Genomic DNA, 21,032 nt, shown 5'->3' on the forward strand with positions numbered 1-21,032 from the left:
ACATACCGACTGACCGTTTCTGCACGGTGGCTCAGTGGTTAGCACTTCTGTCTTACAGCACTGGGGTCATGAGTTCAATTCCCGACCAAGGCCTTATCTGTGTGGAGTTTGCATGTTCTCCCCGTTATTGCGTGGGTTTCCTCCAGGTGCTCCGGTTTCCTCCCACACTCCAAAAACATACTGGTAGGTTAATTGGCTGCTAACAAATTGACCCTAGTCTGTGTGTCTGTCTGTTTGTGTCTGTGTGTGTTAGGAAATTTAGACTGTAAGCACCAATGGGGCAGGGACTGATGTGAGTGAGTTCTCTGTACAGCGCTGCGGAATTAGTGGCGCTATATAAATAAATGGTGATGATGATGATGCATAAAAATCAGTGATTTCTATGCTGTGCCGCGTTAGCGTTGTGCTCACAAATGTGGGCTAGATGGATGCAAGTGGTTCTAGGATATTGATGGGCAAGGCAAGAGGTGGCTCTAGGACCACATGCTGCCCTCAGAGCCTTCACTTGCGGCCCCCAGTTCCTTCCTGCTTAATTGTCAGATTTGTTTGTTATAAGCTTGTAACGTTAGTTCCTAAGGCCCGCTGGTATGTTATTACAGATAGAGGTCTCTTCCTTTGATTGACCGAGGTTACGGGTAATGTGTGGCCCTTTTGAAGGGTAGAGGGCCACCCATGCGGCCTCTGCAGTATATCAGTGGTCTAGAATATAGTTCCATTTAGGCTGTATAGTAATTTAAGGACAAATGCAAAAAGACAATCCACAACAGAAAGACACAGTGAATGTATTTACACGGTTAAATAGTTACAATTGTCTTGCAAGAGTTAACTGTTTGTCTGTCAAAGACCCAAATACATTGTAAGGTAATGGGCTGTGGATCACTGCGCTAATTAAGCATTTAAGGGATCTTAGTGCAGTGTCTGACATGTGGCTACATGATAACTGATGTAAACAGTGCAGCAAGTACTAATGGTAATCACTGATTACACACAGCTAAGCACAATACAGAAACACAGATGAGTTCTTACTAATCAAACCCATGTATAATATCCCCATTGAGTGCCAATTCCTCATTTTAATTTGAGGATGATAAAAATATATCCCTACACTGAGCAAACAAAATAAATATATATATCAGGACATTTTAAAAACAGCATTTAAGGAAATACATAAGAAGAGATATCTGGAAATAAAGACGCAGAATTAGTAGAAAAGTAGTTGAAGGAGTAACTTTGGGTCACATACATATTTATAGATGGAAGGCAACACCACCCAGAGTGTCAGCGGCAATCAAAATATCACACATCCCATGATAGGCCCAGAAACAACATACGACTTGCCAAAAATGATTACTAATAAAAAAAGGAAAAAAGAAGAAAAAATAAAAGTTGCTACAAATCACTAGAAAAAAAAAGTTGTAAATAATGGTAGAGAGAAGCCCATTAAGGGCTCATACACAGCAGGTAAACAGAGATCTATTTACCTGCAGTTGTTACAGCCAGAATACGTGTTCTTACTGATCACTGATCACACGCATGAAGGGCATAGCTGTAACATGCAATATGTCCCGTGTGTATTGTGTACAAAACATATACCAGCATCTGAAGCAGTATATATCATGCACCTGTCAGAACAGCCGATCTATACATGGATGTTCAGGTTGTTTCTTCCTTATTAAATTAGAGAAGCTTCACACACTACATCCATCCCCTGTAAGCATGTGGGGTCCAAAACAAAGCAACCGCACCGAGTCTCCAAACCAATGGCAGTTGTTGTCTGTAAACATGCAACACCGTCCCAAAGAATGTAATTAATATATATGGAAATATTAGGGTGCACAGGAGACATAGCAGAAGTTAATCAGCTCCGTACACAACCTGACCAGCCTCACACTATGCAAAATATATTAATATACCTGTTCTGCGGACCTCTAGAGTTCGTAAATAAATTCAAGATAATCAGTGCTGTATTTATGGATGGTAGAAAAAATAAATAAATATAATATGAATATGTTACAATAAACATCTTATGATATTTTAAACAGGTCTATGTTACCCTTTATTTTAAAGTATAGTTTTGATAAATAAAAAACAAAATACATATATAGCTATAAAATGATACAAGGCTTTGTAAATGATGCGTAGAGGTCTGTGAGTTCTAGGATAAGCATGCAGAGAGGGATGATGGTATGGAGGAGGGGTGACACAAATCCCATCATTTGTCTGGCCTGAGTCTAGAACTTCAGCAAGACCCTAAACTATCGCTCAGTCATGCACGCCCTCCCCCATCATTCACACACAACCAACAACCTGCAGCTCAGACCTAATAACACTTCAAAGTTAATATTTAAATAATGTAAACCACTGTGCCTAAGGTAGCATGCATTATTACTAAGTAGGTGTGCTTAGCAGCACATGACTTAATTTTAGTTTCTTAAAAGGAAAACACAGTACCTGGTGGGTTGACCTTAGCTTAGTGTTGTTGAGAATGTCATTTCTACTCACGCTCCCCGGAGCTCTGTATCCTCTTCAGAAGCAGCAAAACCCTCAACTCAGTGAATTACCATCTCAATAGCTGGAAATAACTGCTGCCTGGACAATAGGGAGGATAGAGGCAAACCCTGGAGACCAGGATTCAGACTGGTATCTGTGGGAGGTACATGGTAGAGGGCTATGTACCCTTAGCTTACAATGTGGTCTCTAATAATACTGCAGCTATATCCAACAGACTAACAGCTAACCGTGACTAAATTTGCAATATTATAAAAGAAGCAAATAGCATGAGACGATTAAACTCATTCACTTGGGTCTCAAAAACCCAAAGGCTAACTATAGTATTAATGGCACATAATGGAAACTACTGAGGAGGAAAGGGATCTAGGAGTCACTATTTCAGGTGACATAAAGGCAGGAAAGCAATATAACAAAGTAATGAGGAAGGCAAGTCAGAGTCTTGGTTGTATAGGGAGAGGAATCAGTAGCAGAAAGAAAGAAGTAATAATACCACTGTATAGGTCATTGGTACGGCCTCATCTAGAATACTATGTTCAGTTCTGGAGGCCGTATCTCCAGAAGGATATAAATACATTAGAGACTGTACAAAGAACGGCAACTAACGTGGTGCATGGCCTACAGCACAAAACGTACCCGGAAAGACTAAAAGACCTTAATATGTATAGTTTGGAGCAGAGAAGGGAAAGGGGGAACATGACAGAAACTTTCATATATATCAAGGGTTACAACAAGATACAGGAGGGAAACATTCTACAAAGGAAGAGAAGTATTAGAACACGAGGACATGTACTGACACTGGGGGGGAAGTAGGTTCAGAGGAAATTTGAGGAAAAATTACTTCACAGAAAGGGTAGTGGATAAGTGGAATAGCCTCCCATCAGAGGTGGTAGAGGCTAATACAGTAGAGCAATTTAAACATGCTTGGAATAGACATAAGGGTATCCCTTACAAAGAATAAGAGATCAAATAGGGTTTGAGGTTACCGTAGTTTAAAAATGGGCAGACTAGATGGCCCCAGTAGTTCTTATCTGCCATCAAATTCTAGGTTTCTATGTTTCATCCTATGATTGCAAACTTTTCTTACCAAAGAGAGAGAGTACCAACATTTTCAATATCCTCAGTAAAAGAAGAAAGTACATTTATGCTCAAGGGTAAAAGGTTTAGAAACAAACACTCGCCGCCTGAGGCAAAACAGTTACCTCAGGCGGCAAGATTTTGGGGCCAGATAAATGTAGGCAATTCCTTAGAAATATAGAAATATAGAATGCCGTAAAGGTCTAAGCGAGTGGTTTGTAATTTACCGCCAGACGTATATTGACTAATATGACTATATTTGTCTGTTAGGATGTGCACCACTCAGGGAGGAGGAAGACGTCACGTCAGTGGCCACCGCAGGCAACAGAAGAAGGACCACCCTACACTTCATCTTATCCTGAGCACTGCAATGTTATAGCCAAGGTACAGTAAGTGGTAAAACTGGTGCACCAAAAAAAGATGCTGTAACGTCAGCCAATCAGATTCCATGTGGGAAGTTTGGATGTAGTTTAGAAAAAGAAATATCTGATTGATTTCTAGGGCTTACACCTGTCATGGGCAACAGGGGGCCTGCCGAGTCTTTTCCTGCATCCCCAGCTTGGTATAGCTTGTAGTCCTTGCTTAAAACACCTCCTGATATGTTATTACAGATAGGTGCCTCTTTCTTCGATTAAATGTATTGTTTTAACTTAGGACAGAGATTATGGGTAATGTGCGGCCCCTTCTGAAGGTTAAGGGGCCGCCCCATGCGGCCCCAGAAGTGCATTAAGAAGCCCATCACTTGGGAGGGTGTTCCCAGTACAGGAGTGCACCTCGTTTCGATTTGAAGCCGTATAATTTATTTGCTACAATTTTTGCAAAGCAAAGCTGGGTGAAAGAGCTGACTGCACTGGGGAGCGTTTATAAACGTAGTTTGCAAATAAATACATGTGCAAAAATATCACTCCAAATATAATGCAGGGTGAGAAGAAAATTTTTAATCGACAGGATCTAGATAAATGTGGGCAGCACTTATCTGCACTGCTGCAAAATGACATTTACCAAAAGGTTCTGGTATCTCTTAACGGCAAAAACAACACCTGGAACTTGTCTAAGCCAAATCAAACCTGGGGGGTAAATTTATCAAGCTGCGGGTTTGAAAAAGTGAGGATGTTGCCTATAGCAACCAATCGGATTCTAACTGTCATTTAGTAGAATGTAGTAAATAAAAGGAAAACTAGAATCTGATTGGTTGCTATAGGCAACATCTCCACTTTTTCAAACCCGCAGCTTCATAAATTTACCACCTGGTGTGAAACAAGCTTAAAAGTGCTATTTCAGGGATGTTCATCAAAACTGTCAATTTAGGTGTGCTTTATTTTATTTATTTATTTTTAAAAAAATTATAGTATTTTTGCTCAGTAATTTCCTGCCTCCTGTATCACCCCTGTTTACAAAATGAGGACCCACCACAGGTGTGTGGATAGAGAGCAGTCCTGATATGTATGTGATTGAGGACAATGTATATTATAACAAATAATTCAGTCCAGTTTTTACCATACAAAGCCCAGCAATCCTGGTGAGTTTGTGGATTCCAGGGGAAAGTCAGACATTTCCAGACATTAGAATTGGTTTTAGTTCCTCATTGTCTGCAATGTAGTCACAGCTTTACTCTGTAATCAGGTTGTAAAAAGTTTCTTATGTTATACACAGAAAATAAACTCTCGCTCACTATCAGGGACAATAGAGATGCTCATCCTGGTCTTAGAGAAATTAAAAGGGATACAGTGAAACCACCCACTGAGATTACATTTTCCACTGTGTATTATCTCAACTAGGAAGAAAGTTATGGTAGGGCAATTGAGGTCATCAAGTGTCCTGCACAGCTTCAGGCTACCTAACAAAGAAATGCAAAATAAAGCTGTAATACTATCTGGAAGCATCTAGTGGCGCATGCAAAACCTTCACCACAAACACCACCTGCTTTACATATACAACAGCAGACGATACATACAAGTGTACGAGATTTTATGACATGTAAAATCACAGCAGTATTAGGAATCAGGTTTGTCCTTGTGATCATCGTTGGCAACTTCTGACCTGCGGATTTCAGCAATGTGTTACATAGATAATCTGGGACCACTTTTAATAAGCAGTAAAACATTTAATGTAGTAATATCTGTCTGATACAATTATATAAAGAGGAAACAGGTTTAACGAGCTCTGTCCTATTGGATATACATCTGGTTCCGAAGAACCAACCATGTCCATAGACCACAACGCAATGACGCCACTTTCATGCCGAGAAGTGAGAGGTGCAAAGAAAATTTCTCCACTCCGGAGAATATTTCTTTGAGCTCCAATTACATAAACTTTTAATATAGACTTTAGTTGATGTTCAAAGCCCTGTTCAACAAGCAGCTCAGGTCTTGAAAACAGATTTTTAGGTGTGCTTTGTATAGCGCCGTCACTGGCCCTACCCAATCGCAGGCGGATATCGCGGAGACTGGAAGAATTCTACAGCGGGAGGTTTACCGTTGCGGCGAAATACACAGCTTGTGTGTCTTTGGGAGAGGACTGCACGAGAGATGTCAGTGGCAGGGTTTGATCATTTTCATCAATTATAAAATCTTAGAAACCCCACAATAAAATTTGCACCTGTAACACTGACCTGTCAAGTCAACTTTTCTATGACCACCATTGTGTAATTCTATCATGTGAACAACTTTGTACATGTATTTGTGAACTTTTATTTAAAACACAGTCATTGTGGGGACAATGAATATTATTTTGCAAAACTTTATTTTGGTCTCCTATGCTTTTGATTCATTATATTATAAAGTCGACATTCCCTCCCTATTTTGCAGAAAGCGCATCTGTTCTGTGTGGTCTCTGAAAGATCGCTGCTAGGGTGATGTCCTAGTAACAGCCTGGTAACACAGAACAATCACACTGACGGGAATTCTAGTTGTAACTGCAAACCAGCTGAAAGTCAGCAGGGAATCAAGAATACAGAATAGTAATAATCTATTGGTGACAAGGTTTATACAACATATGCCAGACTCCGTGTCGTTAATACAGTAATTTATATCATGTAGAACAAATGCACAGACCAATGTATTTCTAATGTTTTCTGATAAACACAAGCAAAGTGCTCAATGGAAGCTTTCAAAAGTAGTCGCTATAGAAACAGATCTTTATCAGACAATGCTGGAAAATGAAGGCTGAGGATTACAGTCATTGGTCAGTAGGTTGTGATCTTCTGACTGCACCAACATGCTCTTGTCATGCAGGAATAGATCTGGTCGCTCAGCCTAAGCTCAGATCTTATCCAAGTTAGGCAGTTTTGTACATAGCAAAATCGGGCTCTGATCCTGTTTCATCGGCTGAGTGGCTAGATCATACCATGTATGGTTGGATTTATTTATACAAACCAACGCAGTAAGTGTAATTAAGCACGGTGGCTCAGTGGTTAGCACTTCTGCCTCACGGCACTGGGGTCATGAGTTCAATTCCCGACCATGGCCTTATCTGGAAGGAGTTTGTATGTTCTCCCCGTGTTTGCGTGGGTTTTCTCCGGGTGCTCCGGTTTCCTCCCACACTCCAAAAACATACTGGTAGGTTAATTGGCTGCTAACAAATTGACCGCAGCCTGTGTGTCTGTCTGTCTGTGTGTCTGTCTGTGTGTCTGTCTGTGTGTCTCTGTGTGTGTGTGTGTGTGTGTGTGTGTTAGGGAATTTAGACTGTAAGCCCAATGGAGCAGGGACTGATGTGAGTGAGTTCTCTGTACAGCGCTGCAGAATTAGTGGTGCTATATAAATAAATGGTGATGATGATGATGAAGTGTAATTCATGTTTTTTTGGGAAGATGGCAACAATGGTAATTATAAAGATAATAAAACAAATGCATTATTTCCTAGTTTAAAAAGTCTGTAATACTTCTAACAAGCCATACATTGACCATTCTGGCCACCAAATTTGAGCCAACGGAGCTCCATTAACGAGGTTAATGACCGCATACCCGGTCAGAAGTGGTCATTGTCCAACCACAACTAATATCTATCCTGTTCAACATAAGATAGATCAAGAGCGTGATTTGTGGCCTAACTATCCCCTGAACTCACAATGTGAATGGGCATGTGTGTATACAGTATAGTGTAGAAACAGGAGGAACACATAATTTGTCATTAGATTATTTGGTGTAAAAATTCTCTAACTAGAGGCAATAGTGTCAGCAACTCTACTATAGAGAATAGATGTTCCGCTGTTCACTCTCCAGAATACTTCCCTATATTGTGGTTCGAGAACAGTGCTCTGAAGTTACCACAATAAAAGGTCGCTGTAGCATAACAAACACTCTGGGAAGCTGTCCAAATAGTAGTTACTGTATCTGTACGACTACAATTATTGTACATAGTAGCAGCAATCTATCAGAAGCACTGAGCACTGTAAGCAGTCAAGAAAAAACATAACATTTTTGATTAGGGGTCTCGATTTAGCAGCCTATTTTAAAAAGGACAAAATTCAGGTGGCCCAGTGACCCAGCCCATGGTAGCCCACTATGGGACCGATCTGGGGGTAGATGGCCCCTGCCACTCAGTCCCCAAACAGGTCTCTTACTTTGCACCATATTTCTTTAACCCCCAATGCTTATTTTAACATAATTCAGGTCTCCGATGATTTAGGATTAAACGGAAGGTTTTTCTTTATTTTGAACTTATTTATATGGTGGATTAAATCTTCTCAACAAAGTAAAGGTCACATGAGTATCCTCATTTGCCAAAATTCTGGGAGATCCACTTATCAGGATGCAACAAATGTGACCATTTTACAGTAAACTAGGACAAAGACAGATTACTTTGCCAGGGAACAGTTTAAGAGGCTTTTTCCCACTGGTGTTTGACATGCGTCTAGCCACAGTAAAACGCGAAATAAACGGAAGATCCGAGAACTCATACAGAAATGAAACACTTGTAACGCAGTGGGTGTGGTAACACTAGAAACAACAGTTGATTCACAAGCATAATAGTGAAATACATGTGATAAAAACGCCAGAGGTTGTGAACTCTAAATCTGATCAGTGGCAGCTTTTTGACAATGTGCAGCCATCATCTCACAGCACTGTATTTTGAAGCACTGTCATTCAGTTGTTTGTCCCGGCTACTGGCCAGACCATTAATCTCAGTAAAACGTTAAAATAATACATTTACTCAAAGAAACAAACACCTGTCTGTGATAACATATCAGCAGGCCTCACAGCACTGGGGTCATGAGTTCAATTCCTGACCATGGCCTTATCTGTGTGGAGTTTGTATGTTCTCCCCATGTTTGTGTGGGTTTCCTCCGGGTGCTCCGGTTTCCTCCCACACTCCAAAAACATACTAGTAGGTTAAATGACTGTTATCGAAATTGACCGTAGTCAATGTGTGTGTGTGTATACGTACGTGTGTGCGTGTGTATGTTAGGGAATTTAGACTGTAAGCTCCAATGGGGCAGGGACTGATGTGAGTGAGTTCTCTGTACAGCGCTGCGGAATCAGTGGTGCTAGATAAATAAATGGTGGTGTTGATGATGATGATATTAAACAAGAGTTACAGGCTATACCATTCAAATCTCACAATAAAGGAAGAAGCAGCCGCAGAGAAGGCTCGGAGGGCCGTCTGTTGCCCATCACTGCCATAGGTGCTTCTTGTCTTAATCGAATACCAAATGAAGTCTGTTTTGTTCATATGAGACTATTATATGGATGCGAAAAACTAATAACACTTACTGCAACAGGTACGGAGACACAGCCGGTCTCACAATATCAGGCTAACAAACTTGACCTTGACCTTTCAGTCACAAGTATTTTATAGCTCTTTAGCGATAACAATACTGCACATATTTATTAAAGTGGCAGCACACCTCCGCGTTCATTTCTCATCCAGAGATATATTTAAAGGGGAACTTTACATTCTTCCAGCTAGATAATGTTTTAAAATTACTTCCATTATCTTTGGATGCAAGAACAGGTTTGTGCATTGAATACAATTGCAAGTATAGAGCAGATCCAATGTCGTATCGTAAGGGTAATGAAAATAAAATATATAATTCTTCCAGATATCATTCTAAAGGGTAAATTGATCAAACTGCGGGTTTGAAAAAAATGGAGACGTTGCCTATAGCCACCAATCAGATTCTAGCTGTCACTTTATAGAATGTACTAAATAAATGATAACTAGAATCCGATTGGTTGCTGTAGGCAACATCTCCATTTTTTTCAAAACCGCAGTTTGATCAATTTACCCCTAAGGGTGTGTAGCTTCACTTTAAATATCTTATATTCCAAATCAAACTGTATAAATACACAGTAAGTGTCTGTCTGTCTCTATATACTGTACAGTGATGTCATGTTTGTAATAGGAATTATACTAAAACATTCTGCAGCACATTATAATAAGCCAATCATGTCAGGAGAAGCTAGAACACGGTTATGAGGTCACGAATATTAACAAGGTACCCCCTAAATCATGAAATAGGAGTAAATAAGGAGGAGAACCCCTTTTCTAGGTAAGAAATGTACACAAAAATCACACGCATCCAAAGCTTCAGCTAATTAACTACTGAATACAATACAATTTAGGTGACTTGTTTGACACATACCCAGTAGAAACAAATCGTCTTACTCTTTTTGAATCATTTCCACAATATATAATATATTCACCGCCTGTGTTTTCTGCATAAATTTAAAACAGTCAAATTTTTATAAAACGTTGAAATAAACAATGCATGGAAAACATCATTGTTATACTAACAAAATAATTATTTGACAATATCTACTTACAATATTTAGCAAAAAAAACCAAACAAACAAAAGTTCCCATCATTTATTATACGGTTATAAATTCCCAAGACGCATTAATATCAAGTTTCAACACAGCTGAACAGTTATATGTGGTTGGCAACATTGGAGATCAAAGGCAGGAGAGAAGCCAGTATCTTTTATAAACTTTCTCTAAAAGATCCCGATAGTGTTACCAGAGAACTGAAAGACGCTTTTGTTAGGAACAATACGGATCCTGGAAAGACACAATGAAGACTTTCTATCTGCATCTCAGGAAAATTACATTTCTTTGTACTGAGCAACATGATCTACATATCATAGATACAACAATCCAGGTGTACATGACATATATACAAACACATGACAAAACAGCAAATACATTACATTTACTGTTGTAAGTCCATCTATGGACAAATATATAAGCAATTAAAAGGCGTTTTATAGCTAAAGTGTACAACTGAAAATAAACGTACCTCTAAAAGCCAATCTCTTTCTGACTAGCAGTTCTACTAAAGATATTTACCTGGCTTCGGCCGGTGGATAAAGTGAAATGCGACTCTTTATTGGAGAGTTGTGGCACTCAGCCAATCAGAAGCCGCCTCAAATTTCGAACACGGTAATATGGATAATCGATGCATTCAAAATAGAAGTTGAATAAACTTTGTAATAATATAGGATGCATAAGGGTTATACAGAGCTTACAGTGTATATATTGACAAATTAGTTTTTTTTTTGTTTTTTTCCCACTGTTATTCAAGGTATATGAAGTAATGTATTCTGTGGAATTATATCTAGCCACTAATCTAATGAAATGTGCCCTCCATGATGGGAAAAAGGGAAGTTGTGGTAAACTAGTCTACTCCAGATAAGAGTAATGTCTACTACTGTAACTGGGGGATGCGGAGAGGTCCTGTCAAATGGAGTGATATTATTGGTTAAAAGTCTTAAAATCATAAAATAATACATAGACAAATGCATTATTTTATGATTTTAAGCTATAAAAGGCATGCAATATTAATAAATAATTACCACTGTTCAATTTGAATTGAATGGTCTGCATTGCGTATACAAGAATAAACGGAGCATATTCTGAAGAGACTTCATCCTTGAATTTATCCAACTTCTATAAACACACGGTATTGGACACAAAGGATTTATCAAAATCTCTCATGTGGTGGATTCCAGTGCAAATAAGTTTGAAAAGAAAGCTGTATCATGTGAATAGCTGTGTTTCCATGTGACGGAACCTTTCCAGGGTCCTAGTCTTGGGAAAAAAATATGGCTATTTGCATGTCCTTAACCCATAGGGAAGTGGGAGGTTGTCTTGCCCATTTGGAGGATACCATTTATATGCATTAGGAAGTTTCTAAAGATAATATAAAACTATACATAAATGCTTTTTGTATTTTGTGGAATACCAATGATAACTGTATACTTTACTGTTCAAGTCACCTGGGTGTAGATTTACTTAACCTTCGAAAAAGTAAAAGTGGAGGTGTTGCCTATAGCAACCAATCAGATTCTAGCTATCATGTATATAGTACCTTCTAGAAAATGACAGCTAGACTCTGATTGGTTGCTACGGGCAACACCTTCACTTTTACTTTTTAGAAGGTTTAGTAAATCTACCTCCTAGTCTCATGGGAGGCAGCCATTTTGTAAGCAAATTCTATTTACTAGGAACAAGTGACATCAGTGAGGCTTGAGGCATTTTGTGGCATAAGCACTCTTTAAAAACTTTGGGCTCCAAGGGCGACCAGCACTCGCCCTCTGTATGCAGTTAAAAACTGTGGTGGGTCCCACTAGTTAAATCATTACAAGAAAGCCCACATGACCGACAGGTTTTCTGGTAGTGCTGCAGTGATGTAAGGTTCTGTGTGCACATCGCGGAGTTACAACCAGCACCGAAATTTCCAAGGATTTGGGAGAGGTTCTGTCCCAGGCTCAGAAACACTAATGACAACTTTCAATATATTGATACTTTTTAAACCGTTTTATTCCTTGTCAAGTCACCCCTCTATGTGACCTGACTGACAGACATGTGCATTCACCTAATTGTGGAATCTAGTAATACGCAGGACTAGGAGTCATTAATCCGAACCGGTCTCACCTGCATCTTTCCTCATTCCACATCACTGAGGCTGGCTGGAGGGCATTGACAATGTGATATTTACAGGTTACACTCCCAGCTCTAGAACGGTCACTCAGGACGTGTACAGCCCTATATGTCATCAGGCTGCCCCGAGGGGAAGAATGGTCTATACCAGGCCTGGCCAACCTGTGGCCTTCTAGGAAACCCCGTCAGCCATAGGCTGGCTGTCTACTGGCAAAGCATCGTGGGGCTTGTAGTTTCACAACACCTGGAGAGCCGCAGGTTGGCCAGACCTGGTCTACACAGGAGTTCAGGACTCCACTTTTTGCAGAAAAGTCCAGGGTCAGATTCAAACCAGTTACGTGACTGCTATGGCACCAGTCAGGGGGGAAACAGGGACCACATTTGTGCGACACATACACAGGTAAAGGAAGTCAAAACCCTACTGCAGCCTACACAAAGATAACAGTTTACTTAGGACAAGTCAGTGACTTGGAAGGTGGGAAGGACTTGAACATATCAGATTTCAACACCGACGTACTCTAAGGTACCGAAGGTCCACTGAGCTTACAGTCTAATTAGTTAGACAATTACGTAGCACTTTACAGAGACTATTTAATCAGCGAGTCAGGCTTTGTGGCTCGTAATTTATTTGCAAAATCCATATAATCATTTATTCTCAAAAACATACCTAATTATTGGTTACAGTTGCTCAAAACCACACTACTCTTTCATTTAAATATTGTTTAAACACTACTCTGCTTGTTAGGGTGTTCCTCCATGTGCGTGTCAATCTCAAGACAGCTAGGAAGTCAATGAAGGAATCTGTACAATATATATTTATATATTACAGTACCAACTTACCCTTACATACACTTTGGTTAATTCTCCTGAGTTCATTTAAACGATATCTACCATAGTATGAATTAAGTAGCCATGATAATATTACAGAAAGAATAGAATGCATCAGGAAGTAACACGGAGGAAACAAACAGACGAGTGCCAGGATTCTTTACACCATTCTATAATTACTGAATAAAAAACAGCCTGTCCTTAAGACAAGGATTACTCATAAGAGATAGCCACTTCCGCTTAATGAGTAATTAGAAAACATTTACAAGGTGCATACTTGTCAAGGGTGAAGGAACCTGTCTGGGTGACATGTGGCAAGCATTTGATTGGCAGAACAAATCACCCGAGTGTACAAGAGTCACAACGTCCTGTCCATAATCTGGGGTAAAAGGGCCAACGTCAGTGCCGTACAACGACAGGGGCTGCCTATTCTTTCTAGATTGGCGGGTTTAGGAGGAGGCTAAAAGAGCAATTGAAGATAGCCGTTCTGCACCACAAGTAGCCTATACAATCTTAGGGTTACAGGAATTTAAACAGAAACAAACTTCAACGAGAAAACAAAACCTACTTATCAATTAACATATTCTTTAACATTTTCTATAATAATATCAGAATTAAAGAGCCTGAACGTAATTTCTTCACAGATAGGCATGAGATAGGGCCTGCCACACTCATTGTTCTGTTCCTTTATAGGCGAGATTAATAAAAGTCACAACATACATTTTCTGGACGATCTCAATACATTTGGCTGGGAGAGAAACTGGTAAACCCCAATTAAATAGAAGGTTTTAAACAAAGCAAATCACATGTTCTGACTTCAGTTCTATATTCCACTGATTTGATAAATTGAGAGAGGGGCTATTTAGAGAATAGAAGGTTAAAACTGGGTATATTGGGTATACACAACTATTATATGAAGAGGATGTCAATAATACAATAGGTTTTCATTACCACCTAAATGTTAGAATATTACTCACCTGTTCCATATGTTCACTGGATGGCTCCTACATTTGTACAATATAGAACCAGCAATATTATTAAGTAGACCATTTAAAAATGGCTGTGCAGTGGGAGGAGGGGGTTCCTGACAACGGAAAGGACCAATCAGAAGCTACAATCTCTGTGACTGCAGCTTCTGATTGGTTCTCCCTTCACAGAGTCATACAACCCCAGTTGTCAGAGAGGAATGACAGAGCCCCCGGGAACATTATACCGCTTTCATACTCCCGCCCCGGCAATATCCTGGGTATATGAACCCGGGATATTGCTGGGAGACAGAGGGACAGAGAGAAATCCACGGGTAGACCCTGTTCATACTGAACCCGAGTCTGCCTGGGTCTCCATGGCAACATCACAAGAGGAGCTCTGATTGGCTCCTCTTGTGATGTGTTGTTTTTTTTTCAACTTTATAATTGTGTTTGGTGAGACCCAGGTTGAAAAACCCGGGTCACACCATTCATAGTGCAGACGACCAGGGTCAGACCCGGGAATTACCCCACCAAACATCCTGGGTCTAATTCCCGGGTCATTAGACCCAGGAATTAGTCCTGACACCATTCATACTGCGCCTCGGGTCATCTGGGCTTGTCCCGGCAAAAAACCCAGGTTTTTGGCGCTGTATGAATGGGGTATTAGTTGCAGAGGATAAGAGGGGGTTTGTGACAGCAGGAGGACCAATCAGAAGCTTCAATCTCTGTCATTGCAGCTTCTGATTGGTCCTTCCTTAACAGCATCATACAGCCCCGGTAGTCAGATATGACTGACAGAGCCTACTGGGTAAAATGGCTGCATGGACCTGCCCTGGGGCTCTGGTAAGGAGCATTTGAGTAACATTTAATGATTAGTTGATAATGCAACTTTAAGCTCCAGACATATCAGGATTAACCTATCTATGATGTGGCTCTGGGCCACAGTGATAGCTTTCAGGGTTACACCGTTTCCACAGGAAAAACAAACAATTTCAAATGACGCCTAATTAATGAAATATATACAGTAATTGCAAAAAAACTAAATAGGTTGAAAAAAATATTGGAAAAGATGTAGATATAGGAATTCTGTTTCTTCTTCATTAGAAGGAGCTGGTCTCAAAAAACAGGAGTCCAAATAGATACCTGGTTTCTAAGAGATCCTCTTTCAAATGTATGAATACGGATGATACAGCACGGTGGCGAAGTGGTTAGCACTTCTGCCTCACAGCACTGGGGTCATGAGTTCAATTCCCGACCATGGCCTTATCTGTGTGGAGTTTGTATGTTCTACCTGTGTTTGCGTGGGTTTCCTCCGGGTGCTCCGGTTTCCTCCCACACTCCAAAAACATACTAGTAGGTTAATTGGTTGCTAACAAAATTTACTCTAGTCTCTACCTGTCTGTCTCCCTCTCTGTCTGTGTGAGTCTGTCTGTGAGTGTGTGTCTATATTAGGGAATTTAGACTGTAAGCTCCAATGGGGCAGGGACAGATGTGAATGAGTTCTCTGTGCAGCACTGCGGAATCAGTGGCGCTATATAAATAAATGATGATGATGATGATACAAGGGTTAAATAAAGTTAATGTAATTCTCCATAATCTAAAACACTTCATTGCTATGAGAACATTTATGATTGCGAACCAATAGCCTCTGCCTAATGTCTGACTATAACAGATTAACACTCTGGAAGACAGCTAATAAATATATAAACGTATGTTTCTATGTATTTACAATATGCCATAGATACTTATTGAGTGAGAGAGAGAAGAGATCCAAAGCAACGTTTTCAGCAGTAAAATATCCTTGTGGAGAAACAACGGATGTGCCCCATACGTCATCCGCCTCCAATCCAATTTTCAAATGGTTTAGCTGGCACGAATATGTTACAGAGGGCTCCGGTAGAGCACGAGTAGCTTCAAATACTTCACCCTCTCCCTCCCCAGCAGCCCTCATAGAGGAACCCCAGCCTAACGAATAGGCTCTGCCTGTGTGTTATCTGAGCTACCTAGGTATTAATATCTCCCCATCTGGCATACTATGAGAAAGACCAATGTGTATATTTTATTTCTGCTTCTTAAAGTAACGTGCATGCTATAAGATCGCTGTTTCAATTGAGTGACCCCCCCCCTCCCCCCTGCGTGGGGGTGCCCCCTCTTGTTTTTTTTTTGTTTTTTTCATTACCCTTTTGTTTGTTACCTCAACTGTGCTTGTTACCCTTTCTTTTTTCTGTACCCCATTTAACTTTGAAAAACTCAATAAAAATTTATTGAAGTAAAAAAAAAAAAAATATCCTTGTGGTCGGGCAGTAAGTGGTCTGATGTGGAATCCTTCTTCCCAGTGACCTCAGATTAATATTTACCATCATGGCATAAAATGAGCTAAAAGCATGCAATCTAATCCAAGAGATTATTCAGCGATATGGTCTGCCCAGAAAATAAACAGTATCTCAGCATGTGTGCAGTCACTATGACCCGATCTATCGTGTGCACGTGCACAAATCTAAAAGGAAAAATATTATTTTTATTGTCACTATTTTGTAATGCTCTCGTGCTCCGCAGCTTCGGACAGTGGGGAAAACATATATTAGGGAATTACAAGGTTGACAAAGTAAACGAAGACGTGAAAACAAAAGGGTAGATTATTCGGTAATTTAAAGATTATCTGGAATTTTCCCAAAATATTCTAGTGCAGCTGACTTAGATCACTCGGTTACAGTTCATAAAAATGTTGTGTATGCGTGTATCTTCTGTTTACTTTGCAAAGTCGCCGCGTTGTCCCAAAGGAACAAAGGACTATCAATTCTGAGGTTATCCGGCTTCATCCCTATCATGTCTTATCAATAAAATCAGGATTTTTCAAATCATAACAAAATCACACACCCAAAGCAGAAAGGAGATTTAGAGGGTGTGTGTTTGTAGTGAACGGAGCAGATCTAAGATCTAGCAATCTTACTTTGTTTATAAATTCTGTAAATAATTATTATTATTATTTTTACCACTTATTTATATAGCGCCACTGATTCCGCAGCGCTGTACGGAGAACTCATTCACATCAGTCCCTGCCCCATTGGGAGCTTACAGTCTAAATTCCCTAACACACACACACACACACACACACACACACACACACAGATGAACAGGCAGAGAAGGACAGGCAGACAGACTAGGGTCAATTTGTTAGCAGCCAATTAACAACACTAATTAAAAATGTACATGCAAAGAAAAGTACATTTCCTTAGTACGTGGATCAACTCAACAATCCCTGGTTACAGGTTCCATCAATGTATAGAAGCTCTCTATAGATCATGTCATACACTGGATATCAGATAGTCCAGATCTAGGAGCGATTACTTTACTGCAAGCACAATCGGCTCAGCAACCATTATCATTCGGCCCATGTAACTGAAACTGCACGCCTCATTGTAATCTGCAACCAACTAAAGTCCACTGGAGCAGCCCTTTGACAAACATTGTATGATGCAAGCTGACATCTCCATCGCTCCACTCTGTGATTATAAAGAAAAAGTTTGAGACTGGGAGGAGTCAGTGAAAGTATGTCAGGCGAGTGGGAGGAAGGGGCAAGAGGTGAAACCCAGGGAGAGAGAAGTTTGGTGGGGGGAAGGTAACACAGACTGACTATCTCTTTATATTTATATCCCTCCCTAAGAAAATCAATGAGAAGTTTATATCTGTGCATAAGCAAAATAAATAAAATAAATGGAAACTTGATTGCATTGATAAAACCCAACAAGCTGTGGCTCACTAGCTTTTGTGGAACTACAATTACCAGCATGCCCCACCAGCCTCTAGCTGGAAGAGCATGCTCGTTCCACAATAGTTGGAGAGCCGCAGGTTGCCTCTCTCTGGTTTCAAATAAATATTAAATAAAAACACATTCAGACACACAAACATAATACTAAGGTCGCGTATAGATCAGTATCAGGCTTTCAATGCACATAGCTAAAGCCTGGTGAACCCAGTTTTAAGGAAGGCTTTCCAAACAAAAAAATAATGTAAGCGAATTGACCTTTACACACACACCCTTTCTGAGAAGCGCTTGCTTCACGTACACAACATGAGCTGCTATGGAAGCGCTCCTTTAGTACATAGTACACTATGCTGCACGCTAGGCTTCATGAACACGTTTTGAAGGCTCTTTTTACAACCATTTACAGTACAAAGTTTTGTCTACACGTTCAACAGACGCTGGTATTCCCAACACACGTGTACAAGCCTTAAGCTAACGACAAAAAACAAAAAATATTAAAAAAGCTAAAAGTACACAACAATATATATCGTTCATACAATAAAGTAACAACTGTACAGTTAGAAAACAGACCACAGGGAGTACGCACAACAACAAGTGTGCCTACATTTAAATCAGGCCTGCCCCACTATAAAAAGTGACCATGTATTGTATTATATTACTCAATAAACAATAACATATCTTTGTGTTAAGGAGCCTCACTACAAGACTACCCAGCAACACTGACAGTACCTCCCAACACCTGCTACCGAGGAATATAAAACAAATAAACCAGAATTACTACATGCCACCGGTTTAACACATAACATGAACTGACACTGTCCACTTTACACAATAAATTCTACCTTTTCAGTTGCAAATTAACATGAACGATAAAATACAGATCATTTAGCATTGTCCACTTTATACTGCAGCCATAATGGAGAACAAATGCTGTATTTGTCATAGATTTTTATTAGAAGAGCCCAATACAAACAGATATTTGGTAAATAGATATATAAAAAAGGTTATGCCCTTTGCAAGAATAAGCTATACGTATTTGTTTTAGTGACCTTGCTAAAGGAAATAAACACAGATTAAACGCAGGAAATATTTTTACTTAAAGATAGTTTTTACCTTGTTTTTTTTTCCTCCTGTTTTGTACAAATTCCGAGTGCCGCAGACTGCTGGGAGCGGTCCTCCTATAAATGCTATTTCTTTTCATGGAATCTGTACATGGCGCTAACTCAGACCTCCTGTGAGTTGGGTGATCATCTTGCTCGGATGAATTCTGTCCTGAATGACCATGTTTGTAATAATCCACATCCATTTGTGTATCTTTGCTCGGCCCATTTCTTAAACCCCGATTTTGAGAACCATCAGAATCCTTAAAATAATAATCATCACTTCTCTCTGGTCTGTAAAGACGATCGAGGCTCATTTCAGCGGTCCTCTGATCCTCTAAAGAACTCCCAAACGGGTCTCTCTTTACTTGTTGTTTAACAGTATTTTCAAACCCATCACAATCCCTGCCATGACCGTCCATGTCTTTGTAAATTTGTTGATCTTGAACATCCTCATTATTAATATAGAGGTCAATTCCTTCAGGAGGATTGTAATCAAAATCATAAGCCATGCGTTTACGTGAGCTAGTTGGCTCGGCTTCAAAATCTAAAGACCGACTTCTGTCCACCTTTCGGTCTTCAATGTATTGATCTAACAGCTCTTGATCATCATCACCACCATCAATTTCATCACAATCCAAAGGCATGAAATCATAACGTCGTGCGTTGGGCTTCTTAGAAGTACCCAAGGTCAGTCCAGGATCTGCTTTATCCCTTTTGTAATCCACACAGTCCCTCTCGGAGGGTCTACTTCTGCTGTTTGAAACTTCAGCATATCTAGAGGAACGGACTTCCTCCTCCCTAGGGTGACAATCTTTCACCTTTCTATAATCCCGTTGGTCATAATCCATCCTTTTACGATCCGTGGACGGGGAAGCCCTATAATCTCTGACATCTTGGTCTGAATACCTCTTTTCTAAAGGCCGATGTGTGGGGTTACTAGAAGGCCCCATCTCTGTCCCATAATATCGGTCACCCTTTCTCGGGTGGCTTTCTCGATAAGAACGGTCATCATTTAATTTGTCGTCATTATAAAAGTCACACTTCCTCCTATAGTCCACCTCTCTTCGATCACTAAGGCCATCATAGTGGAGTCTCCTGTCCCCATATCGACCAACGTCCTCCTTATATCTAACAGGGCTATTACCAATGTTCTCCCAGGTATCATAATATCTTTCCATGTTCCTCTTACCACCATCATCATCATCTTGGGATCTCTTGTAATAGTCATAATCCTCATCAGCCAGTCTGTAACCTTTTGACACTCTGTCGTTCGTCCGGCTCTCATAACGGTGATCCACTCTCAAAGGCAAGTTTCTGTGGTCATCAGCATATCGCTGCTCTCTGTACAACCGGTCTTCCTCAAAGAGTCTCTGTCTCCTTGTGTTCTGACAATCTTCATATTCCCAGCTCTGCAGGCAGCGTTCTCTCCGGGGAACTGCAGACCCATTCTTTGCTGTCCGGTAGTTTTCATGCTGCAAGGCACACATCCTCGGTATATGATCTTCTACCAGTCTTGGGCTGGCACTCTACTGCCACAACAAGTCCATGGGTCACAGGCCAGCCTGAGGGCTGCAGTCTGAAAACACCGTCCACAGTCTAGAGAAAGAGTATCCATTGAGCTGTCTGTTCTTCGTCCACAGAGAGTTCTATCTCAGCTTTCAGCATACCTGAAGACACTCCTTATTCTACTCACTGAAACTCAAATCCTCACTTTTTTTTTTCGCCTTCTTTACTTTCAAATAGCCAATCCACAATGAGTGCAACCTCTCCCACCTGATTCCGGGATTAATTAGTAACCAGTGTCATATGACCAGAGGCTCTTGATGAGTCCTTGAGTGTGATTGGGCAGTACCCCTCTCCCTCATTTGCATGTGAGGGCTGGCTTTCCCAAGGCAGAAAAACT

The 21,032-nt window shown here is 40.3% G+C and overlaps 1 protein-coding gene across 2 annotated transcripts in view; it reads right to left on the bottom strand.

The window, feature by feature from the left end:
• Positions 1 to 21,032, bottom strand: part of DNMBP (dynamin binding protein) — a 97,953-nt gene that overhangs the window by 21,657 nt on the left and 55,264 nt on the right. Inside the window, exon 1 of one of the 2 annotated variants that reach the window (XM_075215966.1) lies at positions 19,140 to 20,870. The exons of the other annotated variant lie outside the window; for it this stretch is intronic. Within the exon in view, the coding sequence (XP_075072067.1) occupies positions 19,140 to 20,616 (1,477 nt within the window). The 5' untranslated portion in view covers positions 20,617 to 20,870. Of the gene's footprint in view, positions 1 to 19,139; positions 20,871 to 21,032 lie in introns of those variants that run through there. 2 annotated transcript variants of the gene reach the window in all.

Source organism: Mixophyes fleayi, chromosome 6, assembly GCF_038048845.1.
Source record: "Mixophyes fleayi isolate aMixFle1 chromosome 6, aMixFle1.hap1, whole genome shotgun sequence".
Taxonomy (NCBI): domain Eukaryota; kingdom Metazoa; phylum Chordata; class Amphibia; order Anura; family Limnodynastidae; genus Mixophyes; species Mixophyes fleayi.